At 44.5% G+C, this 18,314-nt stretch overlaps 2 protein-coding genes across 5 annotated transcripts in view; one reads left to right on the top strand and one right to left on the bottom strand.

Moving 5' to 3' along the window:
- The window catches only part of INTS10 (integrator complex subunit 10), a 38,224-nt gene extending 32,378 nt beyond the window's left edge, over positions 1–5,846 (top strand). Inside the window, exons 17-18 of one of the 4 annotated variants that reach the window (XM_080795758.1) lie at positions 2,409–2,486; positions 4,646–5,065. In XM_080795758.1, the coding sequence (XP_080651884.1) occupies positions 2,409–2,486; positions 4,646–4,802 (235 nt within the window). In that variant the 3' untranslated portion in view covers positions 4,803–5,065. Of the gene's footprint in view, positions 1–2,408; positions 2,487–4,645 lie in introns of all 4 variants that reach the window. The other 3 variants (XM_080795759.1, XM_080795761.1, XM_080795760.1) reach the window with 3 other exon arrangements.
- A 3,340-nt stretch (positions 5,847–9,186) lies between these two features.
- The window catches only part of HGSNAT (heparan-alpha-glucosaminide N-acetyltransferase), a gene marked incomplete at its 5' end in the record, with an annotated part of 46,539 nt that continues 37,411 nt past the window's right edge, over positions 9,187–18,314 (bottom strand). Inside the window, 7 exons of the mRNA XM_080796118.1 lie at positions 9,187–11,595; positions 12,549–12,661; positions 12,759–12,829; positions 13,426–13,503; positions 15,248–15,334; positions 16,854–16,980; positions 17,370–17,491. Of these exons, the coding sequence (XP_080652244.1) occupies positions 11,414–11,595; positions 12,549–12,661; positions 12,759–12,829; positions 13,426–13,503; positions 15,248–15,334; positions 16,854–16,980; positions 17,370–17,491 (780 nt within the window). The 3' untranslated portion in view covers positions 9,187–11,413. The remainder of the gene's footprint in view (positions 11,596–12,548; positions 12,662–12,758; positions 12,830–13,425; positions 13,504–15,247; positions 15,335–16,853; positions 16,981–17,369; positions 17,492–18,314) is intronic.

The raw sequence follows: 18,314 nt of genomic DNA, 5'->3' as shown, positions 1-18,314 counted from the left end.
AAGAAATAGTGGTGGGGTGCCTGGTCTCAGGCATGCCCTCCCACATCTAGATGAAGTTAGTGACCATTTATGATTTTTAAATAGCTCATAAATCTTGCTTCTATACTTCAGTACTCATTATAGTTTGGATAATAGATCCTCTGTGCTGTAAATGCCACGTATAGCTTTATTTTCCTACTTCCTCCTTTGCGTCCTGCAGACTCAGCATGGCCAGGAGTCCATGTCAGAGTCACTGCAAGAGACTGAGTCCCAAGTGAGAAGGGAGCATTGCTAAGGCTGAAAAGCTTGTCCTTTTTCTTTCAGTTGCAAAATGAATGAGTTTTCAGTTGTTGAGAGCAAAAATCCACATCTTTTTCTATCTTTGTAGAGCCTTAGAAATGTTGAGGGGGAAGCTTGAAATGTGCATTGGGGATATGTATGACCACAAACATGACTCCTATTGAGAAGAGGGTCTTACGGGATCCATTCTGAAGAATGGGAAGATTAAATGGGGTTTTTGTCCTTCACCTTGTAAATATGATTAATAGATATTTTAAACATCTAAAATAAAAGAACAAATGCTCTTTTTTGAAAACACGAGAACTTTATGCATGAGGTTGCTTAGGCAAGATGCGCTGGACATGCTCATCTTCCCATCTCCATTCCCTTCCCTAAGACTGCGAATAAAAACTTGGGGGTAATAATTGCATGGTAAAAATATTCTTAACAGTGTTCAAGAACAAAGATGACTTGTTGCTATGGGAGCTTAGGTAGCCCCTTCTGTGGGCTTAAAAATGAAAGATTTCTAGGTTTTGAGGCTGGATATATAAAACATGCCTGATATTAATAGCCTTTTAGTTAATTCACATTAACACTCACGGTACAAATTATCATGATATAGGAATAGCCTTCGAATCAACTGCATTTACTAAGGGTTAAACGTAGAGATGATATCTCACTTCAGATAGTGCTTAACTGTGGAAATGTGAGTGAATGGACTTTTACCAAATCAGCAGTTGGATCTTGTACTGAACCCTTTTTTCTGTGGCCAGTTTGTATCGAGCTGAACGGTGACATGGTTATGTGCAGACAACCCCTAGGACGAGGAATGAAAGCAGGCGCTCTTGGACACCCAGATAATATCACTGTAAAGAGTCGTTTAGGGCAAGGCAGGGAGACACAGCCTGCATTTCTAGGCTTTGAGAGAGAATTCCAGACTCCCCCACCTTGGTCAATATAAACTTTAATGCCTTCTAACACCCTGGAGAAGACCACTAAGCCTCTTAGGAATCCTGCTGTTCTATCTGTTTGGAAGCAAGAATAAGGATTGTTACTTAGTGAGCTGACATTCTAGAAACTTGCCCAGTCTTCACTGTGCGAGTCTCAAAGTTCATTGGAAGCCTACAATTCAGATTACTTCTGCCTAACCAGCGGGAGAAGCAAGCTGCATAAAGCCAAAGAGCTCTTACTAAGGAGGGAAGGGTTAGAATCTTGAGCAAAACTATCTATATTCCTTTCCCTTTGGGTTCCAAACAAATTCTCTGAAACCATTGCAGACCTTTGGGTGGCACCCCCAGCTGAGGGACAGAGGTGTTGTGAGAAGTGCACAGCACCCCCTCCCTTGGGTAAAGTTGTGAGTCTGTCCTGCTCTGCTCGGACGCTAGCGGGTACAGTACCAATGCTGAGGGCACCCGGAGCCTGACCAACAGAACAAAGACACTTTGTCCTTAACATATTTTAAAATAGAGAACTAGTTCTTTGCCAATATTTGCAGTATCTTAGTTGTATTAGACTGGGTGAAAATGGAAAAAACCGTGTCCTGTGCACTAGATCTTTATTTCGAATTCAGCAAGGCCATGGGTCCCAGACATTTTATTCCCTGCATCTGTTCCTTTACTCGATACTTTTTGAAATTAAAGGCTCAACCTTTCTTGGTCAAAAACATGGCCAGGCCCTCTAGTCATCCCAGAAGGGCCTCTTTAGTCTGGGGCTTCAGACCTGGCAAAGATGGTTACCAAAAGCCCCCCAGTCCATCTCTGGGATTGGTGGGGGCATGAGCAGAGTGGAGAGTGAAGGAGGCTGGATTCAAAAACATGTCTTCTCAAGTGTGACGCCCTCTCCGCACTACCGTTTCATTGCGTCTCGTCATCCTCTTCCTCGGTGGCTGCTTTTACACCAAACCTCGAGTGGGCTGAGCTTGGGGCCCAGGCACAAGATGCTCTGGACATGCCCCAGCAGTAGGTGCAGGAAGACTGCTAGCTTCTCCCGTCCTCCCGAAAGACACCGCTGTGTCCCGGGGGGGCCGTGGAGGTTCAAGGGTTTCTGCATAGTCTGTTCCAGTCTTGTGCATTTTCTCTGGCGTGTTGTTTTTGCAGTGCAGGGTGAGTCGGTGTGGGTGTTTGAATGCTGCTGTTTGCTGTTTTTTAAAGGCCTTCTAGTCCTCCCATGGGGTTACTGCAGCAGGAATTCTTACCTGTGCTTCAGCCCAGCATACAGACTGCTGACAGGTACCACGTGGAAAAACACTGCTCATAGTGTGCCGTTTGTCAACATGTCGTACTGCCCATGGTTTCCAGCTCTCTGTTCCTCAGTGCTCTTTTTCATGCTTTATTTATTTTTTTAATTTGTTCTGCATTCCTTGGCAAACCATCTGGTTGTAATATTGTAACATTTCTTATTTTTTTTCCATAAGTTGCCAATGTTTTTGTGTTCAATTTAAAAATCACTATGGATCTGGAAGGAAAAAAAAAACCAAAATTTATATAAAACTGTGTTAGAGTAAGCGCATGTTAGGTTAGGCGTTAGGCTGTGATTCTCTTTTGATAAAACATAAGGCATTCAGTCATAAATATTTAAGGATGCCAAAGCTCATTTTAAGAAAATTTTTATTCGTGGATTTCCATATTAGTGACCAGTGTCGATGTTCTGGTGTAACCGGGCCTTAGCACAGCATTCACTGATTTTCCAGACCTTCCCTTTCTAAACTGAAAATCCTTGGTATGCTGCATTTATTAGCTGATTTCTCCTGTCCTTAAACCACAAAAGCTGACTAATTCTCTTCTTCAGCCACACTCACCAGAGGGATAGAGACTGATAGAAATGGAATGGAGTTGTATTGCTTTATCTGTAGAAACAGTATCATTGAACCATGATTAGCAGGACACAACATTTTATTATATTTTTACTAGCATGAAGGGAAGAGTTTGCTTTGAGCTTTCAAAGCCCTTTAGCTTGTTGTCTGCAAATACCGGTAACTCTCGGTCACTCAGGGTTGGCTCCCGTTAGGGGTTGCAGTCTGGGACCCAGAAGAACAGTATCTCAGGACGGCCTACGTGGGTCTACGCCCATTTCCAGTGGGCCTCATAGCCTCAGCCTCACTGACACTATGTCCTTATTACGGAATTAACCAGCCGACTTCACTAGAAACGTCCACAAAGAACTGTGTTTTCTCCCTGGCACTGCTGCTGTTGGCGTAGTTCTCTCAAATGCCCATGGACATTGTAGACTGTCCTGTAGTATCTTTACTAGTCTGGCAGAGCCTAGTTTTGTTTTTCCTTCTGTTGCATGGCAACTTTTTGACTTCTGTTGTACTATTTTATACGACAGTACACAAGTTTAAAAGAAGAAAAACAAAACAGGAACATTTTAGAGTGGTTTCAACAATTTTGTTTTGGCCAATACATAAAAATCTCATTTGAAATCCCTGTCATTGTGTCTGAGGGAAGTTAGGCAGTCGAGGTGGGGAATGGAGGTGCCTTCTAATGGTCTAAACCTACTGAAGTACTGACCCTGTAGTTAAAACTCCTTTCAACAACCCAGCAAATTTTGCTAGATTTTTCCTTTCTTCAATTTGACATCTTAAGTTTTCTGGGATTTCCTTTGTGAGCTCCTTCTCCACAGCACAGCTTCTGGCTATAGCTAGAACTTTTCTTGTGCTCCCACTGACCCTTCTCCTGAGCACGGGGACCAGCTCTGGGCCCAGCAGGCTTTTGCAGGACACTGGCAATTCTTCAGCGAGTCTGCTTCTCTCTCCCCACCTCTGCCAGACTCTTGTCTTGGGACCTGCAACTCCTCCAGCTTCTCAAACAGATGTGAGTCTGGATGAGCTCAGCAGAGCTGTCCTGTTCTGGCATCACCGGGAGAGAGACGCACTTGGAAGGAACCCCAGTGGCTGAGCACAAGCCCCAGGCCTTTCTGAGCTTTACCACAGAGCCCCAGGCCCCAGCTCGGTGTGGTGACGGGCTCGTTCTGGCTTCCCTCCTCCCTGCTGCTGCCTCTGTGCTCACGCTCGGCTGGCTTGTCCAGACATGAACTGTGTGGCCATGTGGACTGGGCCCAGTTGGCCCAAAGTGACAGAACCATGCACAAGTCAGTGCAGGGATGCATAGTGTCAGAGCTGCAAGAGTTCAGAAGCAAAGCAAGTGGCATTTGACCAGACGTTGAGATGCTTAAAATAGCCTTTTATTGAGTGGGAAACACGTCTCTCTTGTTTTATGTCTTTCTGAGAAGGAATGGGCAGGGGGATTGGTTAGGGCCTTTCTTCCTTTTTGAATTTTTTTACTTATACTTAGATTTCAGTCAGGTTTTACACCTGCCCCAGAAACACTGACTGGGGATGCTGGCGCTAACTGTGGTGTCCCCTCTGTTTCCCTGTCACTGCCCTCAGGCACCACACAGTCACTCGGGGCATCACCAAGGGTGTGAAGGAGGACTTCCGCCTGGCCATGGAGCGCCAGGTGTCACGCTGTGGCGAGAACTTGATGGTCGTGCTGCACAGGTTCTGCATCAACGAGAAGATCTTGCTCCTTCAGACTCTAGCCTGACCGGGGAGCCCTTTCCGCCAGAGGAAGGGCAGCTCAGAGCCGTGGGATTTTTTGTGAAGACATGAAGCATTTGTAAATGTTGCCATTACAACTCTTAGAAAGAAGAAAACCTTCTGAGTTCAACTCTTTGGTTGCTTTAAAATAGTTCCCAAGAGTCTGAGAAGCTATCTCTATTTTTCAGAGTCATTTTTTGTAATTTTTGTAAAACAAAAGAACCTGTTTTGTAAATAAAAATCATCCTAAGTTTGGGGCTTTTAAGAACGTATTTCAATTCTTATGAGTTTCTAAACAAGACTGCGCTTTATGTAAATGAATATTTTTCATGATCTCAAGGTCTTATTTTCCATAGATAGGCTTCAGTAGGTATTACGTATCAACGTACTTTCACACCTTTCCATGCAGGAAGTTTTAATAGCGAAAACCTTCATGCCAGAATGAACTTCAGTGAACTTCCATGAGGGAGCTGTGGGGGGGGGGGGTATTTGTAGGGGGGGGTCTGTGCATCAGCCCAGGGAAGGTGCCTCCTCCCTCCCACCAAGCCCCAGGTGCCCTGTGGCCTGGCTCCTAGCCCTGGCTCTGCCCAGCATCCTACTGCCCTGTAGGGGAACAAGTTAACTCCCCTGTGCCTCAGGCTCGGCCTTGAAACCCAAGAGATGATGGCACTTCCCTCACAGGCTGTGAAGACTGAGTGTTCCCTCACGTGTTATCTGTGGAAGGTTGCCTCGTGTGTCCAGCTGGGCCAGTGTTAGCTCTCAGGTTTATTTTCTTCTTTTCCTGTCCTGAAATATATCAGATAAACGTCAAACAAATACTTGTTTCTAGGGGCTACTTGAGAAAGAGAGGGCTAAGGCGTTAGTTACTTTGCATTAAAAGTTTTAGATCTTGGGGCGCCTGGGTGGCTCAGTGGGTTAAAGCCTCTGCCTTCGGCTCAGGTCATGATCCCAGGGTCCTGGAATTGAGCCCCATACCGGACTCTCTGCTCAGTGGGGAGCCTGCTTCCCCCTCTCTCTCTGCCTGCCTCTCTGCCTACTTGTGATCTCTGTCAAATAAAAAATAAATAAATAAATAAATCTTTTCTAAAATTAATTAAATAAATAAAATAAAAGTTTTAGATCTACAGTTGAACCTTGAACAGTGGGGGGCTTCTGGGGGCACCAGCACTCCCCCCACCACTGCACAGTTGAAAATCCACCTATAATGATTCCCCAAAAATGTGTTTACTAATAGCCTACTGTTGACTGGAAACCTTACTGATAAACTTGATTGGCGTGTATTTTGTATGTTATATGATTTATATACTGTATTCTTAAAGTAAGATAGAGAAAAGAAAATGTTAAAATCATAAAAATACATTTATAGTACTGTACTGTAAAAAATCCACGTATAAATGGACCCATTCTTTTCAAACTTGTGCTGTTGAAGGGTCAACTGTATTAAAATCAGTAGTTTAAGTAGTAGACAGCTGATCTCAGGAAATATTCCGCCTAGCTCGTTTTAAAATTATCAATTTAATATGAGTCGATTATAGTATATAAACCATCCTGTTATTTTGATCGAGGAGTGTGTTGGCCTCTAACAGCTTTCAAATTAAACACGTTTTTGGTTTTATGCCTTTCTCAGATCAGTATTTGGGGGCAGCATACATCAAAACAGGACTTTCTGATACTAAAATGTGTAGGCACCAGATAAAAAAGAACCAATCACCTTTTTTTTTTTTTTTAATTCATTAGTGCCACTCCTGTGTGAAGAATTGCAGGGGAAATGCCATAGAGTAAAATGGGAAGTCAGACAAAGTTTGCAGACCAGGCAGGGGCAGGGCGGGACTGCTGATCTCTGGCTCCGGAGGACCCATCCATGCCCTTTGCACTGAAACGTGACCGAACTCCCGCGCAGCTTCTGGCAGCGTCAGGCCACGTATCCGGGATGACCCTAGACCCCCTTAAAATGCCTGCCTGAGAAAGCTGCACGCTCACAGAATCTATTTGATCCGGCCAAAGTATGGTGATGAGCAGATAGGTCCCTGAACCCCCTCTTAGAGCAGTTACTTTTAGAAAGCCGGCAATCAAAAATCCTTCCGCTGCCCTTTGAGATGTGAAACTACCGCCGGAAAATACTGGAACAACCCAAGCTGTCTCTGAAGAGTGAATACCCAGAAGAGCCTCGTTCAGGTGGGCACCTTGCTTCAACGTGCCCAACCACCTGCCATCATAAAGATGGGGGAGAAGCGCCAACTCACAAATCCAATGGCCTTGTCACACAGACCAAGCCCATCACATCCCTCCCTGCCTTTCCTTTAGCGCACCTAGCCTTTTTTAAGTCTCCAGCCTTTTTTTCCCAGGAAACTGGCTCAGTTCACACCAGACCCTGTTTCTTTTTGACACGGGGACAGGCATCACCTGGGGTTGGTTAAACTGACACAAACGGTCTCCTGGGCAAAGCTGTGTCACAGGCAGGATTTGGCTAGATGAGGGTACCAGTCTACAAGCTAAACGACCTTTGGAGTTTAATATCAGCAGGAAAACTATTCTGTATTGAAGTAAATGTGCATGACTACAAACCATCAAGGACAAAAATGAACTGTCATAAAAGGTGGGAAAAGCAAAGACCTGGTCTTTCTTTTTTTTTTTTTTAAGATTTTATTTATTTATATGACACAGAAGCAGGCAGAGAGAAGGAAGCAGGCTCCCCGCTGAGCAGAGAGCCCAATGTGGGGCTCGATCCCAGGACCCAGGGACCACGACCTGAGCTGAAGGCAGAGTCTTTAACCCACTGAGCCACCCAGGCACCCCAAGACCTCATTTTCTGTCCAGCTCCAGGAGTCCAGACAATTCCACCAGAACCCAAAATGGTAACGGACACTGGGAAGCCCCACGCTCCACACTGCAGGGAGCAAGGCCAGCTGTCTGCTGGGCTAGCACTTGGGATGGAATTCTACAGAGGAAAGCCAGCAAAATAATGGCATCTTTTGTCAGTGGCAGTGTTCTGACATACACAATTAGGTAAGGGGTTTATGAGGTCTGAGGCATGTTATGACATAGGGCAAACCAGGACTTCCATCAACTTTAGATTTGGAGATGCATTTAGCCTAAAAACAAACAAACAAACAAACAAACAAAAACCACCGTGTTTTGAAACTAATGCCCAACAGATACTGATTACCAAGAGAAAAATGTTGGCTCACTACACTCTGATGAGAACAGATTACACAGATATGCAACTAAAGACAAACACTAGCAATGTGTTCTCCCACCTCATTTCAAAGTTTGAACAAAAGGAGTGTTAAAAATCTCAAAAGCTGAAACTATACCAGAAGATGCACTATTAATAGGTTCATGGATCCCACCATGTACTGTTTAGTGTTTTCAAAAGCCTACCCCCAATTTTTTACAACTGATAGAGATCTCTACCCAAAAAGGAGTTTGATATGTTGAGGAACTTTCTCAAAAGTCCATTTGTCTCCCCCACTTATTAGGAAAACAATTACATTAAAAGGACAAATAAAAACTATTATGCTGGAATTTCATTTAAGCTGACGCCCTTTAATACATCCTGGATTATTGCACATTTATAAAAGATGCCCTTTGTTGGCTAGAGTGAAAAGACAAGAAGTGTAAGGGCAACGATTTATTCACTTAATTATGAATAGGAATGAGTAACGGAAGTACCAAAAAATGAATAAACAACATTCAATTACTACATCCCTACTCTAGAACAGTGTTTTGGGCTTTATCACTTTAAGAACTCAACTCCCAACTTCCATGTTGGACACTCTCCCAACTGTGCCTCTCCCAGCTGTGCCACTTGGGCACACTCGTTCCCTCCCAAAGCAGGTCATCAATGTAGCCATGCCATGGGCTCCTCAGTCCATGGTCCCTTGTCACTGCTGGTCTCATAAGTCAGATGGGAGGCTTGTAGCCAGTAAGACACAAAGGGAGGACTGCTGAGAGGCTTCTGGGGAGGAAGCCCTCTCCTTTGGGCGGGTGTCGAAGTCAAGTGTCTGTACTGTCAGGGTGTGCTGACCTCACAGGCAAGTGAGCTGGAGCCAGCCCACCTCGGGCCTTCCTGTGCGAGCCAAGTTTCCCTTAAAACCCAGCTGAATCAGGATTTCCTGGTCCCTACGGCTCAATACACCCTGATATATTACTCCCCAATTCAAGAAATGCTTCTGGATAACTCATCTGGAGAGGCCCAACTCAACCTGACTTGCCAGGACTTGGGATCAATGTGACCATCCATGATGACTCGCTGCGAGAGAAGCATAGCAGCAGGTTTCCTCACCGACTGTCCCCTTACACATTAGCAAAAGGAACATTTTCATGGGGCACTACGGGGATAGTAATTTTATCAGCACTTAAATATTAAAAACAAAAACCACCATTGCTTTGCTTTGATAAATGTTTATTTAGCGCCTGCTAAGTACCAGGCACTGTATGTGCACCACGAGGAATATACAGATGAACAAGACATAATTCTTGCCCTTAACAAGCTCATGGTCTGTGCGGGAAATGAGACACGTACACAAATAACTACATCATACCAGGCAGAAAGCAACAAATGCCATGAGACTGATCCCAGTAGGTATTATGAGGGAAAAAATATCACCTTCGGATGAGATACAAGATTAGAGAAGGTGTTTCAGAAGTAGGGGGTCTAGAGAAAATTAAGGGGAAAATTAAAGCAGGAAAACCCCAGTTAAAGACAGAAGCAGGAAGGGCGGAGAGCTGCGGAGGGAGGAGCCCAGCTGGCTGGCGAACGCGGGGCGGGCGGGGCCCAGGCCTCTCGGGCAGGGCCCGAGCAGGGGGCGGGGCCCGGGTGGAGGGGCGGGGCAGGCAACCGGGAGATGCGTCGGGCTCCTCCGAGGGCGGTTGTATAACCACACACGCCAGACAAAGCGGTTCCAACTTTGAGGGGAGCTTCTGAAGAGCGATCGTCCCCGAAGCGAGCTCCGCTGCATCAAGCTTCATGTGGAGGCATCGGATAGTGACTTGACAGAGGAAGGACTGAGGGAGGCCCGGGCCGGAATGACACGGCGCGCGCGGCGAGAAAGCGGGTATCGGGTGGAAGACAGGAATGACGAAGTATGGAAAAGCGGGCATGGAGGAGGTAAGGTGAGTGAAAGGTGACGGAGTTTCACAGCTAGAGACAGAGAAGGAGCCATTCAGGGAGCTAGGAAAATCCCGAGGGAAAGTCTGGATTTGGGGAGAAAAGCGGGAAGACGGGGTGCTGGCGTGCTGGCGGGTGTCCAGGGCGGAGCGACCCGCGGGCAGTGACGAGGGGGTTTAAGGGTTCGGGGTGGAGGTCCACGGCGGAACGCAGGCCAGAGAGTCGTCCTACTGTGGTAACAGCTGACGCGACGTGGAGGTGGCCCCGTCGCTCCGCGGAAGAGCGGGCTCAAGCACAGCCTATTCCACCTTGTCCTCCATCCGGAATTCTCACAGAAAATCCGTTAAGCATGATGATGCATCATATGAAAAGTGCTGTTTTCAAAATGTCTCCTGTCTTCACTCCTGAGACACTATTTCTTCAGTTTCGTGATTTCACACAGGAAAGTGCCTCCACTGTGGAGGGTCGTTCTGAAAAGATGTACTCCAATGAGAGTTTTGTTTTGTTTAACTTTTCATTATCATTTATTTTGAAGAGTTCTCTGTAATAAAATTATTTTCCTAAGGATTTCAGAAAAGCTACTGAGGTATCCCACCTCAGTGAGCCTAAGAGCTGGAAGGAACCAGAGAGGTCATCCCTGTCTCCCTCATTTCACAGATGAGGGAACACTCGCCCAGAGAGGCCATGGGACTTGCTGGCATCTCACACGGCAAGGATGGCAAAGCTGGCGCCACAAGCAAGGCAGTGTGCTTTTCTCTGCCACACTAGAACCCTGGGTGCCAGCCACCATCTAGACGCACAGTGAGACAGACAGACAAGTAGGTAGACAGACAGCCAAATAGGTATGTAAGTATTATAACTATAAGCAAGAGTGGCTGGAATAACACATCTATATTTTAACATCCTTTTCCAAGTAGGGAAAAGGAGAGAATGCCTTCGAACAGAAAGGCATTTTTTGGACCCACCAATGCCTTGCAGATCTGAAAAGGAAATTACTGACTTTCTTAAAATGTTAAACTGCACTTAACCACAAAAAATATCGGGCCACATCTCTACCCATCCCATTCGATAAGGCTTCTAGTCAGCCACAGTAGAAATGAAGGTATTCTTGGCTGGCATGTGTGTACCTGGAAAGGCAGTCTACAGGAAAACAAGATAATAAAAATTAGACTTTAGATTGTTTTATCTGTCACACAAAATGCCCATGGCAATTTCCTTTTGAAGAGTTAGATGACAAATCCTTAAAATGAAATTTTAAATTCATCCATTTATATAGAAGATGGAGAAAAAAGACAATTATATTCCAAACATGTAAGTCTCAAATATACAGAGTTCTGATAAACAGCCGCATCATAGTAAACCAGCCAGAGCACATCAGCACCTTCCCCAATCACTGGGAAATACACATCCTACTGATTCTATAATTCATGGTTCCCTTTAATAAAGGCTGCTTCAACATTCCCGCAGGCCCACTAGAGTCTGCCAGCAATGCATTTCAGCTGGAGCTGTCAGATTTTCCAAAAAACCTTCTTTTTATAAAGAATGTAGGCAATGAGCACCCAAACTGCAGTGGCGACTATGTTCTGAGTTAGGTGCTCTTTGTGTGATTGATTATCCTGTAGCTTCCACTGAAAGGGGAAGTAGTTCTCAAACACCTCATGGCCAACGTACACCAGAATAGAGTTCATTCCTGGAGAAGAAATACAGAAAATAATATTTTCCTGAGTCACATCTGATCATCTGTTTAATTCTTGAAATTTGACTTTAGTCCAATGAAAAAAACAAAATGCACACACTTAATAAATAATGCATTTCTTAAATACTTAAGTGTAAGATAAATCAAAAATTAGAAAATATTTATAATGATATAATTCTTGAATACTAAACCTATAAGGAGAGCCAAAATCATGAACTTATCTTTTCCAGACCAGATTCTTGAAGTCAGAAAAATCTGTCAGTGAGTCACTGAAATGACTGGGTCTAGGGCACCTAGGTGGCTCAGTCGGTTAACCATCTGACTCTTGGTTTCAGCTCAGGTCATGATCACAGGGTCCTGGGATCAGGCCCCAACATGGGATCTGCACTCAGTGCAGAGTCTGCTTGAGATTTTCTCTTTCTCTCTCTCCTTCTGCCACTCCCCACTCTGCATGCACATGCTCTCTCTCTCAAATAAATAAATTAATCTTTAAAAAAAGTGATTGCATCTCTCGGTCTTCAGGCAGACTTGCATCAAAATCATTCAACTCTTGATACCATTTATCTCCAGTATCTCTTGATATTTCTTATGCATCATCTATAAGGTAGTACATTTATATTCAGAAAGAAGGCATGGCCTCATTGCTGAAGCATTAGAAACTGAATGATATGCCCTGGATTGTTTTTGATGCTCCACAACTCAGGACTGCCTGAAGAAACAAGTGGTACTTGGTTGTGACCCCACAATCTAAACAGATAAAATGGGTGGACTCCTTTGGAACAGGCCAGGCATGTCCTGCATGTGGCCCCAGCAGCTTTCTTCCTCAGTCTGCATCTTGGAAACCTGCCACCAGGGGCCATGGCCTCAGGTCATAGCACTGGGCATGCTCAGCTGTCTCTGGGCTCACCCACTAGGTCACCATCATCAACTCCAAATTAGAGGTTTACCTGGGTAGAAGAATGGGGTTCCCGTCCACAGTCCCTTCACATCCACAATGGGGTACAGGATAAGCAAGATGAAGAAGGCAAAGGAGCTCAGTGTGGTGACATACGAAATGGACCTACAAGGTGAATGAAGTGTTTCAGGGCTTCTGAGGAGCACATCCAGCATCAGCAAGATCAACCCAACATTAAAATGGCACTGTTTTCTATACCTACCACAGATTTTTGTTTATTGGAATAAAGCCTTCATTTTCAGAAATTTTCGTCAAAGCAACCGAAATAAGCCCCTATAAAAGGGGGAGAAGGATGTTAGTTTTTCAAAATATTATCTCAAAAAACAGTTATGCTTCAAAACTGGAAAATATGTTACTTAATTACTTAGGGAGGCCTGAAAATTGTGTCTTACATTTTATTCTTTTAACTGGAAAACTATTTTCAAGATGCATAACTAAAAATATTCTCCAAAACAAAAAATCTCCAAAGCATTCTCCTGAGTCAAAGGTAAGCTAATAAATGAATTAGAAAGGAAACGTGAAGGATAAAATGAACAGCCCAACTTTCAACTCTCCGTGACCGGGAGATCTGGAAGTGGACCTCTGCTAGCTGTTACCCTGCTCTTCCTGGTCTGGAACCCCACCGGAACCCACACAATTTCTTCACGACTCTAGCTGGCCTGTTCGACAGCAAACACTCTTAGTTATAAAGACATTTGCCTAAGAAAATAAACCTGAGAGTTCTGGTGTAAAGACGTGTTCCTCTCTGCTGTTCTGGTGAAGAATGTAACCCTATGCTGTGGTGGCAGTTGCTGTCCAGTGCTGCTAAACATTTTCTTTCTTCGAAACATGTATAGATGGGATTTTAGTGAGGAATGCCAGTTACTTACTAGAAAACAACACCAGGCAGTGAATCTGATCAGAATGTCTTTGGTCTGATCCTTGTAATACAAGAATATTTTTCCTGCCTGGAGAAGAAAACACAGATGACCAAGAGAACTGCTTAAGGTATATTCATGTTTTGTGTGATTAGGATCACTCAACAGACAAGACTCATCTGCCAGGCATGCTGCTAGATGCGGGGATTACCGAGAGGAATGGAACGTCACCCCTGCCCTTGACGACTGGCCACGGAGGCACGGGGGACTCCTCAGGAAGATGGGAGGAGATGGCAGGGAGGAACTGCCGTCCGGTTGAGGCTACGAGTGCAAAGCAGGAAGGGCATCTGGGCAGAATGGAACAGCATGCACAGAAACAGGTCAAATGGCTGAAAGAGCACACGTCCCTGAGCTGCAGGTCACTGAGAAAGGCTAGAGGGTTGGGAAGGTGGGAGGAAGGAGGGAGGCAAGTGGGTTTGTGGGTCTCACTGGTGAGGCACAGGCTTTCTCCCGTGCATAAGAGGGAACTGAGGAAAGTCACTTCTCCCCCACCCCAAAAAAAAACCAGTAACACCGGACCAGCTCAGATTGGCCTGCTAGACAGCCCAGTTTGGCAGCAGTAAAGAAGAGGGTGGTACTAGAGGCAGAAACAGAAACAGTACAATCTGAACTTTGCCTAAAATCCCCTGAAATTAGGAATTAATTTCTGAAAAACATCAAAGGATAAGAAAATGTTCGTAATAACTTGTGACTAAAACTAAAATTTATGAATGTTTTCTACATGCTAGTTCTTAGAATTTCACAGGAATTACTCAGTCCTCTCCACACCTTCCTAAAGTAGATGCTATCAGAGCACAGAGGGATGAACATGCCCGAGGCTACCCAGTTGGAAAGTGGTAGAGGAGGTTCAAGCCCAGACAGTGTGGCCCCAGATGTTACTCCTAACCCTACCCCAGGCTGCTCTCGCTGGCGCAGATTCATCCCTGCAGATCTGCAGATGCAGGAATGAAATGAATATATGTGAAAGCACCCACTGTGAACTAGTGTGCTACAGAGGTGAGTATAGAGCAGTATTTCTAAATATGAATCGCCAAAACGTATATGCTTTAGATCCACACTATCCAATATGGCAGCTACTAGCCATATTGGAGACTATTTGAAGTTAAGTTTAAATTAATTGAAAAGAAATTTAAAATTTTGTTCCTTGGTCATACTAGCCACATTTCAAGTACTCAAAAGCCACATGGACATGAATATTTTCATCAGAGCCTTCCATCTGCTGCTTTACAGACTTTTCCCTCCCCCGAGATAGCTCTGCTCAAAAAAGAGTTTGAAACACCAATAAGGAGAACTTTAGGGGGAAAAAAATGTGGACTGCTCAGAATTTTTAAAAAACTTCATGTGAGATAAACCAAGAACAACCTGTATTGACTCTGGTATACAATATGCATAACCTGAAACCATACAGAGTGTGCACAAAAGAAATAAATGTGACAAGAGGGGACACAAGGACTTGCCAACACCACCAGCACCCAAACATTCTGCACCCTCCAACAGGGAGACCTTTTACCCAGAAACTGCTATACCTCCATTCCTAAGATAAGCCATATAAACAATGAGAATTTGGGGGTGAGGGAATATAGAAATTATACCTAATTATTTCCATGTGCTGAATTTTAGCAACTTCTGATTTTGACAATCTGTCACATATAACAGAATTTATTAGACCATAGAAGGTATGCTTCCAATTACTTGTTTTAATTAGTTTTTTAATTAGTGATGAATAATCATGAACTGTCAGAAAAATGTACACCCTAATGAAATGAACAAATACCTGAACGCCTAAAAATGCCATCACAATGGAGTTGATGGTCCCTAAAATTCCCTCTGGATCGTAGGCCACCTGGGTATGATAAAGCACCTTAACAAAACAGAAAAAGGCAGGACTCAGACCACAAAATGCACGCAAACAATTCAGAGATCAAATACAAACTTGAAGACACTCCAGAATTCAGTGGTTTTCATTTTTGCTGCAGAAACTTATGGCCAGCTTGTGGGGATTATAGGCAGAATACTTCTGATCAATAAAGTGTGGGGTGTGTGATACCAGAAGGGACCGCAGAGCCCAAGGATGAGCCATGACCCAGAGCAGCCACTTCAACTTCAGGGGCCAGTGATCTGATGCATCCCTAATTGGTTCCAACACTGTGCATAATACCTTCGTCACTGTCAGATTTATTCCCTTTAGACAACCCTACTATAACATCAAAAAACTGTTCCTGGGATAACTGGAACTGGCTCAGTTGGTTAAGTGGCTGCCTTCAGCTCAGGTAGTAATCTGAGGGTCCTGGGATCAAGCCCTGTGTCAGGCTTCCTGCTCAGTGGGGAGCCTGCTTCTCTCTCTCCCTCTGCCCCACCCCACCCCACTCCCTTTGTGTTCTCTCTCAAATAAAATCTTAAAAAAAAAAAAAAAAAAAAAAAGCTGTTCCTTCCTAACTCCCTTTACGGCAAATAACATTAAAAAATATATCTGGGGGCACCTGGGTGGTTCAGTCGGTTAAGCATCTGCCTTTGCCTCAGGGTCCTTGGATCGAGACCCACATCCAGCTCCCTGCTAAGCAGAGAGCCTGCTTCTCCCTCTCCCTCTGCCTGCTGCTCTGCCTACTTGGGCTCTCTTTCTCTCTCTCAAGTAAATAAATAAAATCTTTAAAAAAAATTTTTTTAAATATATATCTGTATTATTTTATTATAAAACAAGCGTCCATGTAGAAACTGCAGAAATTTGGAAACAGTACGATGGATGCCACGGTGCATCCCTCAGATATCCCCCTGCCCATGCCTCTTAGGACTGAAGTATTCATTCCCTGAACTGGTAGAAATATCACTGGTCAAAAGCTCTCAGCCAAGTCCCTTTTCTGGATCTGTCCTTGACTGAAGAGAGCTGCCTCTCCAGGAGTCACACTCCCTTGCTGGGGGTGGTCCACATCCAATGGCCTGATCCCTGACCCCAATTCAGAACCACTCTAAAGCACCAGTCTAGGCCCCCAGATTAGCTAAGGCCTTGTGTGACCACCAGCCAGTCCAACTTCCCCTTCTGCCCATTCCTGCTTCCTCTGACCCTGAGCAGGGGCTGATTCCAAAAGGATGACCTGTAAGCTTCCTACACACCAATCTGGGCCTCAGTGTCTGCTGCCAGGAAGTCTGACTGAGCCACCACATGCCTGATCCACTGCATCTGCACTTTCAAATCCAAAGTTACTGAGATACACAGCCCCATAATAAACATTCCATTTCCTAAATCAGCGAACTTTTCAAATAAAAATTAGTTCCCATGACAGTTTGTTAAATGGACAGAGTCTCCAATTGGCTGGCCCTTTCTGTTTTCCTTTACTTCAGAGCTCCCAAGGGTCTCGCTGAAAGTGCAAGGTCGGCTCACTCACGGCGGAAGAAGGATGCTGGTAAATGTGGTCATCTCCCAAAAGCAGGCGGTCAATGTAGCCAGCAGCTCCTCCAGTACAATTTGGATACTTCCCCAAATCTCCAATGCCACCAGGGCCAAGATAACCACTGGGAAAGTGAAAACATGTACTTAATGGACAAGACTTCAGTGGGACTAAGGCTTATCCTGGCAACGGTCACAGCCCAAAAAGAAGCCTCAAACACAGAGACCCCTTGGCACCACGCACTCCTCACCGATGCTCTTCCAACTTGACTACTCCCCACAAGCTAAGGCGGGCAGCCCAACTTCCCTTCAAACAGACCCCGAAAAAGCCTCATGGAGACAGTCCTCTGGACATACACCAAACTCCTCTCCCAATACACATGATGCCTCAAAGGAGAAGAAAGAGAGAAAGCAAGTTCCTCTTCCTCCGGAAATCTGCGAGTTCTCACCCCAGAAGCTCTGACTTGGCAGAAAAGGACATGCAAAAAGGGATTACCTACATGGGCTCACTTACGTAGGACATCCAGGAACAGGCAAGAAGAATGTCAAAGCCAGCCAAATGCTTTCCAGCATCAGAATGAAGAGCCACTGGGGCCAGCTGAAGATGATGTCTCGAAGGGAAAAGCAGTTTCTCTCCTGAGTGAGGAGTTATTAAAAAAACAAAAATGAACTACATGTAAGTAGAAGAGGAAAAAATATGCAGTAAACATATTTGGGAAATTCCTGGTGATTCTTCTGTTGGCCTATATGGTAGTAATACAAAAACAGATGCATGTTTATTTCATATACATTATGTGGTCTACCTGCCCCTCTCCATGAAATATAGTAAAACATTAGTTAAGAAGAAATCACTGGATGGGACATCGGGGTGGCTCAGTCAGTTAAGTGCCCAACTCTTGATTTCGGCTCAGGTAAGATCAAGCTCTGCATCCAGCTCTGCACTCAGCATGGAGTTTGTTTGGGATTCGCTCTCTCCCTCTCCCTCCACCCCTCCACGCACTCACGCTCACTCTCTAAATCAATAAATAAAATCTTAAAAAAATTAACTGGACAATTCTACTCTTACATCCAAGAGAACTGAAAACAGATGTTCACACAAAAACTTATATACAAATATACATGGAATCTTTATTCATACTTGCCAAAGAATGGAAATAAGTCAAATGCCTATCAACTGATGAATGTATCAAGAAAGTAGTACATTCATAAAATGGAGTATTATTCAGCAATAAAAAGGAATAAAGCACTAATACATGGCCCTTGAAAAATATGCTAAGTGAAAGAAACCAAATAGAAAGGCACATATGTAATTCTACTTATATGAAATGTCCAAAACAGGTAAATCTACAGAGACAGAAAATGGAGGAGGGGTTGCCTGAGGCTGGGAGAGTCACGGGGAACAGGGAGTGGCTGGTAGTAAGTACAGGGTTTCTTGTGAAGTAAAAAAAAGTTCTAGAAT

This window comes from Martes martes (assembly GCF_963455335.1).
Source record: "Martes martes genome assembly, chromosome: 2".
Lineage (NCBI taxonomy): Eukaryota > Metazoa > Chordata > Mammalia > Carnivora > Mustelidae > Martes > Martes martes.
This window is presented reverse-complemented; position numbering and strand designations above follow the sequence as displayed.